The sequence below is a fragment of the Mus caroli genome, chromosome 1 (genome assembly GCF_900094665.2).
Source record: "Mus caroli chromosome 1, CAROLI_EIJ_v1.1, whole genome shotgun sequence".
Classification (NCBI taxonomy): Eukaryota; Metazoa; Chordata; class Mammalia; order Rodentia; family Muridae; genus Mus; species Mus caroli.
In genome coordinates, this window is record NC_034570.1 from 80,227,740 (window position 1) to 80,237,336 (window position 9,597).

Below are 9,597 nucleotides of genomic sequence, written 5' to 3' on the forward strand. Positions count from 1 at the left end.
TTCTTAACTGTCTATGAAGGATCTTCTTTTTTGTTATTCTTTGATTCTTTTTTATAGTTCAGTATTTATCCCCCTCCTGGTCTACCCTTTGACTATTCCTCATCCCATACCTTCTCCCCACCCCCACCCCCACCCCCATCTCCAAGAGAATGTCTCTACTCTACCCCTCACCAGATCTCCCTACTCCCTGAGGCCTTGTCTCTTGAGGGTTAGATGCATATGAAGGATCTTCTTACTAGAAGACTCTGACATTCCATTCCCCTTTTGTGAATCCTACATTGTGTGGCTCCATAACTTTTAAATCAAATTTTATTTACTGTTTGTACACATGCACCTGTGTTGTGTCTATGTGTGTACAGGAGTGCCCCAGTGTGTATGTGTGTGTGAAGGTCAGAGGAAAACTGGCAGGAGTGCATTATTTCTACTGTATGTGCCTTAGGTCTTGAACTCAGGTCACCAAGCTTGGCAACAATTACCCTTACCTGCTGAGCCATTTCATTGGTCCTTGTTACAATCTTACTAACCTGCTAAAAGCAACATATTCACTAGACTGTTAAAGGCAATGATTTTCAGACAATTCTGAACCAATTTTTCTGTTCAAGTGATCTTGTCAAGCAAAACCATCTGTCTTAGTCAGGGTTTCTATTCCTGCACAAAACATCATGACCAAAAATCAAGTTGGGGAGGAAAGGGTCCATTCAGCTTATACTTCCACATTGCTGTTTATCACAAAAAAGTCAGAACAGGAACTCACACAGGGTAGAAACTTGGAGACAGGAGTGGATGCAGAAGCCATGGAGGAATGCTGCTTATGGGCTTGCTTCCCCTGGTTTGCTCAGCTCGCTTTCTTATAGAACCCAAGACTACTAGCCCAGGGATGGTCTGGGCCCTCCCCACTTGATCACTAATTGAGAAAATGCCTTACAGCTGGATCTCATGGAGGCATTTCCTCAAGGGAGGCTCCTTTCTCTGTGATAACTCCAGCTTGTGTCAGGTTGACACATAAACCCAGCCAGTCCACCATCTTTCTAAGGGTCTGTGTGTCATCAGTTCTCCCTTCTGACTTCTACTAGTATTGGATCGCCTTCTGAGGCTCCTAGGAGTATAATGAAGGACAGAATCTGTGATTCATTGTTCACAGCTTTTATTAGCTCTATTTTCATCCATATCCTTCTCGTGGTGGTGGTGGTGGTGGTGGTGGTAGTGAGGCATTTCTAAGGTCAGTGGTTCTGAGCACAGAGGCACATGACTATAGATAGTCTCAGCTACTCCAGAGGGCAGATATAAGAACATCTGGTAGAATGCAACTTGTGGAGAGAATCTGAAAGCGGGGGGTTCTAGGAGACAGCTTAAGCCCCTGCTCCTAACTTTGTACAGCTTGAGAAGCAATTGTGAAACCATGGCCCAACATTCACAGCAAAATGTCAACTTTCTTAACAGAGATCCATGTGATCATTTCCGGGAGCTTGAAAGGTCACCAAAAAGGAGCCAGAGATGAAACAGCTGTATTAGGTTTTTGTTGGTTTTTTGAGACTAGTTCTGGCTATCACAGAACTCACCATGTAGACCAGGCTTGCCTCAAATCATGAGAGACCCACCTGTCTCTGCCTCCCCAGTGAGCCATCCAGCCCAGCTTTCAGTTTGTTAATCAAGAAAACAATGCACAGGCTCGCCTACAGGCCAATCTTATGGAGACAGTTTCTTAGAGGAGGTTCCCTCTTCCCAGACTGTGTCAAGTTAAAAGAAAATAAACAACAAACAGAACACAAAACTAGTACAGCATCAGGAAAGCTACCAGACATCTCTCCTAGATAAGACTGTAATATCCGAAATGAATTCAAGACCACCCAGTCCCTTCCCCCTCTGAAAAGGACTTCCCAAGCTATACTAGCAGGCCAAGTGCAGAGCCACACTAAACAAATGTAAAAACATAGTTTTAGCGGTCAAAATGACTGAGTTTGCTACTGCCAAAATAATAGCAGCTGTTCTCAGAGAAATAACCATTACAAGATTAGCAATTCTCCTACCCTGCCCCACACTGAATTCTGACAAAGACCACAAACCATCCTGACCTTGTTGCAAGAATTCCCTTGACGTTAATAGCTGTGACGTTAATAGCTGATCCATAAGTTCAAAATGTAATATTACTTTGCTGACCAAATCATAATAACCCACCATGGGGGCAAGAAAAGTGAGGGACTAGGCCAAAAGGTTATGTAGTCACTACACAAACCAACCAATGCCTGAAAGGGTTACTTGCTACACCAATGAGAACCCTGTCGCTCAAATCTGCCTCTTACAAAGGTATAAAAAGTGTGTTCTTTCTTTGTTCTTGGTCTCTCCTCTGGCCTGCGTGCTGATCCCAACATGTTGGAGCAATAAAAATCCTCATGTGTTTTGCAGCGATGGCAGCGGTCTCTGTGGTCCTTGTAAGAGTCTTTTGACGAACTACAACAACAACAATAATGATAATAATAGGGATAATAATATATACAAAGAGCTCAAGAAGCTGGACTCCAGAAATTCAAATAACCCCATTAAAAATGGGGTACAGAGGAATGGATAAAGAAAATGTGGTACATTTACACAATGGAGTACTACTCAGCTATTAAAAACAATGAATTTATGAAATTCTTGGACAAATGGATGTATCTGGAGGATATCATCCTGAGTGAGGTAACCCAATCACAGAAGCCATTAGATATGCACTTACTGATAAGTGGATATTAGCCCAGAAACTTAGAATACCCAAGATACAATTTGCAAAACACAAGAAAATCAAGAAGAGGGAAGACCAACGGGTGGATACTTCATTCCTCCTTAGAATAGGGAACAAAATACCCATGAGTTTCAGAGACAAAGTTTGGAGCTAAAACAAAAGGATGGGCTATCCAGAGACTACCCCACCTGGGGATCCATCCCATAATCAGCCACCAAACTCAGACACTATTGCATATGCCAGCAAGATTTTGCTGAAGGGACCTTGGTATAGCTGTCTCGTATGAGGCTATGCTAGTGCCTGGCAAATACAGAAGTGGATGCTCACAGTCATCTATAAGATGGAACACAGGGGGGTCTGGTGAGATGGCTCAGTGGGTAAGAGCACCTGACTGCTCTTCCGAAGGTCCAGAGTTCAAATCCCAGCAACCACATGGTGGCTCACAACCACCCGCAACGAGATCTGGTGCCCTCTTCTGGAATGTCTGAAGACAGCTACAGTGTACTTACATATAATAAATAAATAAATCTTTAAAAAAAAAAAAAAAAAAAAAAAGATGGAACACAGGGCCCCCAGTGGAGAAGCTAGAGAAAGCACACAAGGAGCTGAAGGGGTCTGCAGCCCTATAGGTGGAACAACAATATGAACTAACGAGTACCCCCAGAGCTCGTATCTCTAGCTGCATATGTAGCAGAAGATGGCCTAGTCGGCCATCACTGGGAAGAGAGGCCCCTTGGTCTTGCAAACTTTATATGCCCCAGTACAGGGAAATGCCAGGGTCAAGAAGTGGGAGTGGGTGGGGAGGGGAGCAGGGCGGGGGGAGGGTATAGGGAACTTTCGGGATAGCATTTGAAATGTACGTAAAGAAAATATCTAATAAAAAAAATTGTGAATCTCAAAAAAAAAAAGTGATAATAATATCACCCAAGGCTCCACAGCATTTGTGTGTGTGTGTGTGTGAGTGTTTACAGTCTGCATTCCTCTAGCCTCAACCTGTGGGCTTTTCTGGAAAACCAGAAGTACCCTAAAAGGTTACTTCCCTAAAAGGAACCAATCTTCCTTGTTTTGAGATGGAAATGGGTGGCCTTACTCCATGAATTATGCTACTTACCTCCTTTTCATTAAGAAAAAAAAAATTAAATCCCCAACAGAGATATCTTTTTTAAAAAAATCCACTCCTCTCTCTTTGGCGTGTTTACTTTGCTAAATTTCTCTTTAAACTGTGTCTCTCAATTGATTCATATCCTTTGAGAGCGTAGTAACCAAAAGACCAAAAAGATGGTCTAAGTCTAGGCGTTTGAGATCAGCCTTGAAGGCACACACAGGCATGAGCTAAAATTCAGTTTGCGTAGGTCTTGGAGGGACGCAGTTGTCTATGTGAAGACAGCCTTGCCATGCAGCAGTGAGAAATTACATTTCACGGCTTTTCACCTTCCGGTTAAATACCATTACTACCCCCATTTTACAGGTTAGGCACTTAATACTTAGGGAGGCTGTCACTCAACGACAATCATACACTATACACAGGGGAGTGGCTCCCACTTCTGAGCTAAAATAAAGAAAAAGCAGGCGACAAAAAAGAAAAGAAGAAGAAGAAGAAGAAGAAGAAGAAGAAGAAGAAGAAGAAGAAGAAGAAGAAGAAGAAGAAGAAGAAGAAGAAGATGCACACACAATGTAATAGAAAGCAAGGAAACAGACACCCCCGGACAAAACCACCCCATTTCCTGTCTTCTTCCGCGAAGCCAGGGTGCCTCCCAGCGGCTGCCTCTCATTACCGACGCTTCCGGCTTCAAGGTTGCGTCATTTGAGAGCGTCCCACGACGTCTCGGCCGGGAGCTTGCGCGCGGCCTAGGACGTCCGGCCACGAGGCGGGTCTTCCGGCCTTCTCCAGAATAATTTCCGGCAGAGACCGGAAAATCTTCCCGGATCGCCTCGGGGGTGCCCTGTGTGGGAAGGTGAGGTTCCGGCGGCCGGCTTCTGTTCGCTCGCGGCTGGCAGCACGCTGCAGCCTGCAGCCCCCCATTGTCGGCGCGGATCGGCCGCCCTGAGGCGCCGGGGCAGCGTTCGGCATGTCGTCGGGCCTGCGCGCCGCAGACTTTCCCCGCTGGAAGCGTCACATCGCGGAGGAACTGAGGCGCCGGGACCGACTGCAGAGGCAGGCGTTCGAGGAGATCATTCTGCAGTGTGAGCGCCACGCGCCGGCCCGGGGCGGGGAGTGGAACGCGCCGTGGCAGCGAGAACCCCAGGCAGAACCCCGGCTCCGCCCGCGCCCATGGCGGCCTCGGCGGGGACCTGGCGTCCCGCACGCCCCGAGCCCTTTCGTTGCCTGTCTTCCTTCTTTGGCTTAAACCTTAGGCGCGATCATGGAGGGTTCCCCTTTTCCAGGTTCTTTCCACAGACATCGTTTGCAGTTGTAAATCTCGATAACCCAGTCGGCGCCGATGCACTTAGGTAGTCAGGCTCCAAAAACATCGTGTTTAAGGAATCGAGTTCAAGACAGAGATTGACTTTAAGCATTAACTCGAGAGATGGACGTTCTCTTCGAAATGCTGTGGAACTAGTGGTTTTTGACTTCTCAGGCCTCTCCATATTGTTGGTACACATTTGAGTTTTAGGATTTGTCCATTGGGTCATTTGCTATTATTGAAAGCCTTAGGTGAGGAAAAAAAGTGGTCTCTTCGCCGCTCTTTGCGAATTTTAAGGATCGAAAGTATCTTTTGTATTCTTAAGGCGGGTTCTCAACGAGCATTTTCGTGCCTCGTGTTCCCAATTTAGCCAATCTGTTTGGCATTTGAACGAAGAAGTTGACACTCCTCGATCCTGAGGTCCCATCTGCTTCCTGAGATAGCCTGGGCATAGTCTTCCTAAGTTTTTGCGGGTAGTGGGATTTGAAATCGTAATACTGCTATTTGCATTCTGATGGGGATAAATCAGTAGTTATTTACAGGTTAGAATCATCTGGGGATGTACTTGAAAATCAAAAACACCCCAGACTAATTAAGTCAGTATAAATGACAGCAGATAAATAGTTCCATACCTTTTTTTATGCTCCCTAAGTGGTTCAATTTGCACACGCGTTTGAGCATTTTAAGTAATTGGCGTGTATTGTTTCATGTTAAATTTTTATGAAGCACCAAGGCCAACGATGATGAAGTTGCAGTATGGATGAATGTTGGGGCTGAGGTTTGACATTAGTTTTAAGACACTTGTGCATTTGCCTTTGTTGGCTCTCCTGAGGAATGGCTCTTTCTCTGCACTTAGCCCTTTAAAAGGAGAGCAGGAAAGGACGCTGTCTCTGGTGTGTTGCTTCCTTGTACTCTGGGAGAGCAATGGCTATTATTGTAGCCCAGGAATCTGCTTACACGTTTTATGGGTTCCGTTCTTGTTTCTCTTTAAAAGATAATGTAGTTACAATCTGACAGATTGGGTCAGAGACCTCACTAGGTCCTTACAGACTTTTCTAGTTTGGTGCATCTTTAAAATGGGAGTGAAGATATGCCCTGCCTGCTTCATAAAAATAGAATGTATATAAGGGCATTAAACAACATCTATAATAATCTTGGAGACAACTTGAGTCATTTTCATTTTGTTTTGACTTTTTTTTTTTAATTTCAAAACTGGATAACCTATTGGTAGGAGAGTGTCAAACCATCAGAACAGTCAGAGATGGGAAATATTTTAAATAATGAAGATTCTTTCCAAGTTAATGAGGGATGAGCTGAGATGAATTTCAGGTGATCAGGTCCTTAAATAATACTATCTACTTAGAGCAGAGGAATCTGGGACGTCCATCAACAACCACAGAAGAAAGAAGTTTTCGGTGTTTATAGACTTTGGAGGGTGGGATCTCTGCACTTGCTAGGCTAGTGAAGGCACTAGATAGACCACAAAGCTGTAATTTAGGAAACTAGTCCTACTGTTCACGCTATTTTAGGTTGTTACTAGTATTTGCCAGTTTAGGGAAGGTGCTGGATAGAACGTAAGGTCTGGCTGATCCTCAGTCACAGAAAAGCTGTTTGAGGAGTCAGGAGAAGAGAACACAGCATGGGAGGCCAACGGAGCAGGTTGGGCAGACAACCTTTGCTTCTTTATATCTTTCTTCATAGGCCAGGGCATTGGTCATATCTTTTCTAGTTTGACTATGACCTAGTTCATTCTAGCCTTCTCAAGTTGGTCATTTCTGACCATCTCCCTTGCGTTCCTTGTGTCGTTCTGTCGGAGCCTGAACAGAAACACAACAAGAGGCCTTGGATAAGTGTGGGCTCCCTTATTGATGATCCTTCTTTGGAGGAGAAAACCTTTATGAAGGAGCCCACTTAAATGCCTGGTGTCCTTTAAAAGCCCCACCCTCCCTTCTCACAGGATGTCCATCTGCGGTGACACTGAATGACACCCTCTTTTTGTCAGTGCTCTCCAAGGAACCACTTCCTCCTCAAGTCCATCAAATGCGGGGAAACTTTTTCCTGCGCTTGCATCTTAAGGAGAAGTAGGACTGTCAGCCTGCCCAGCTTTGGTTGTCCTGCAGCTTTGTAACCCTCAGAGCTCTGCAGGGTTCCTGTGCTCCGTCTCTCGTTCTGCTTGGTGACACTGGAACTCAGAATGTGCTGCTTTAGTGTTTGTCACCCAGACTGGCCTCCATCTCAGGTTCTCTCTAAGCCTACAGCATGCTGACATTAAAGGCATTGCCCCAACTCCGGCTATCCTGTGACTCTCATTTCTCCTTCAAGCATAAGAAAGGTTCTTTTACCAACTGAAGTTTGTTTTTGTGTTGGTTTAGGCGATACTGTGCCCTGGAGCCCAGAGCATGCTAGACTGGTGCTCTCCACTGAACTACACTTGTTTCACATCTCCCCATAGTAATCTCATCAAATGACCAGGAAGAACTAGATGCTGGGAAAGAGAACCTTAAGCCTCACTGTCTCGTCTCAGTTGTGTATTTTACATGGCTCTACTGTCATGTTTCCTATTGATAATTTGCTTTTTGATATAGGACTATAGGCTGTAGCCTTCTGTGGCGGGATCTCCCCCCTTTCTACCCCTTCAGAGCCCCTCAGTCAGACCTTATTGGACTGGGCCTTTTGAATCTGACTACATCTTTCAAGCCCTGTCTGTTCTTTTGAATTTCTACACTGTTTACCATCTCATATGGACAGAAAGAACTATTTTATTGCCACAAAGTCTTTCCTATAGAGTTTGGACATAAACCTCCATCCAATTTCCTGAGCAAGAAGCCTCATAATGGTCTTTGGCATCTTTATAATTCAGCTTTTTCACGTGACTGCCTGCTTTTACAGTCTCTTATTTCATCATTGCTAATGAGAAGTCTAAATATTTCATATTTATACCTTTAATCCAAGCACTCGAGAGGCAGAGGCTGGCGGATCTCTGAGTTTGAGGACAGCCTTGTGGTGTACAAAGCAAGTTACAGGACAGACTGGACTACACAGGGAAACCCTGTCTCAAAATAATAATGATGATGATGATGATAAATTAATAAAGACTAAATATTTCACCCTTTTTCCTGTGTTTGCTCCAATGTTTCTTTCCCGTCCATTAGACTGTCTGCTTTTCCCAGTGCCCTGATCTAAAAAGTAGTTAAATTCATCAAGTTTTATACCAGCATTTCATTGTGCTGTGGTGCATGGTATTTTGTTCCTACTCCAAAGGTGGAAAATAATAAGGCAGGAAGCCATTTTAGTTTTCTCTATAGGGGTCCTTCTTCCAGGTGCGCGTCCATGGGATCGTGTTGTTGGACTTCACATGCTCGGGCCAGAAGCATCTGAGCAGTTAAGTTCCTAGACTGCTGCATGCAATGAGGCCACCACAAACATAGTTTGACACCTAATGATGACACGTGATCAGGACATCTTGTATTTCTTTGGTCCCAAGCTTTATAAGATATGTGCATGGTACAATAATAGCTTTTTTTTTTTCTTTTTATATATACAGATACCAAGTTGCTGGAAAAGTCAGATCTTCATTCAGTATTGACCCAGAAACTACAAGCAGAAAAGCATGACTTGCCAAATAGGCATGAAATAAGGTATTCTGAAACAAATCTATGTTGTACATTTTATTTGAAACTTGTCTTTATGTTCTCTCTTGCACGTGCATATTCATTTATTTAGGCAGAGTCCCACACTGTGGCCCAGGCTAGTCTTGAACTTGCAGTGCTCCTTCTTCAGCTCTTGCAGTGCTGTGATTATAGGCGCTCACCAGCATGCCCTGCACAGTCACCACCTTAAAGCAAACAGATACTGTTTTCTAGCCCAGTTGGACTCAATTCCCTTCAAATCACAACTCTTAAAATCATGTAACTAAAATGGTTGTGCAGAACACTCTCCCTCTCTCCCTCCCTCTCAACACCCGGTTGGGATCTATTTTTTGAGTAATCAAAAGCAGGGGCTGCCGGGGGTGGTGGCGCACGCCTTTAATCCCAGCACTTGGGAGGCAGAGGCAGATGGATTTCTGAGTTCAAAGCCAGCCTGGTCTACAAAGTGAGTTCCAGGACAGCCAGGGCTACATAGAGAAACCCTGTCTCAAAAACAAAAAACAACAAAACAAAAAAGCAAGGAGCTATGTCTGGTGTTGCACACCTTCCAACACTTGGGAGACAGAGATAGGCAGATCTGAAGCTAGTGATCTACATAGCAGGTTCCAGGCTAGCTAAGGCAACATAGTGTGACCCTGTCTTAAGAAAAAAGTTGAATAATCAGAAACAGTTGGGTTCCTGAGTAGTCTTCCAGAGCCTTGTTAAAACAGGATTAACTGCCAGGCGAGGTGGTGCACGCCTTTAATCCCAGCACTCGGGAGGCAGAGGCAGGCGGATTTCTGAGTTCGAGGCCAGCCTGGTCTACAAAGTGAGTGCCAGGACAGCC

At 44.7% G+C, this 9,597-nt stretch overlaps 1 protein-coding gene across 4 annotated transcripts in view; it reads left to right on the plus strand.

Moving 5' to 3' along the window:
- Nucleotides 1–4,598: 4,598 nt before the first annotated feature.
- The window catches only part of Atg16l1 (autophagy related 16 like 1), a 43,359-nt gene continuing 38,360 nt past the window's right edge, over nt 4,599–9,597 (plus strand). For 3 of the 4 annotated variants that reach the window (XM_021155819.2, XM_029477157.1, XM_021155811.2), the window contains exons 1-2: nt 4,599–4,903; nt 8,669–8,762. In XM_021155819.2, coding sequence (XP_021011478.1) covers nt 4,789–4,903; nt 8,669–8,762 — 209 coding nt within the window. In that variant the 5' untranslated portion in view covers nt 4,599–4,788. The remainder of the gene's footprint in view (nt 4,904–8,668; nt 8,763–9,597) is intronic. The other variant, XM_029477166.1, reaches the window with a different exon arrangement.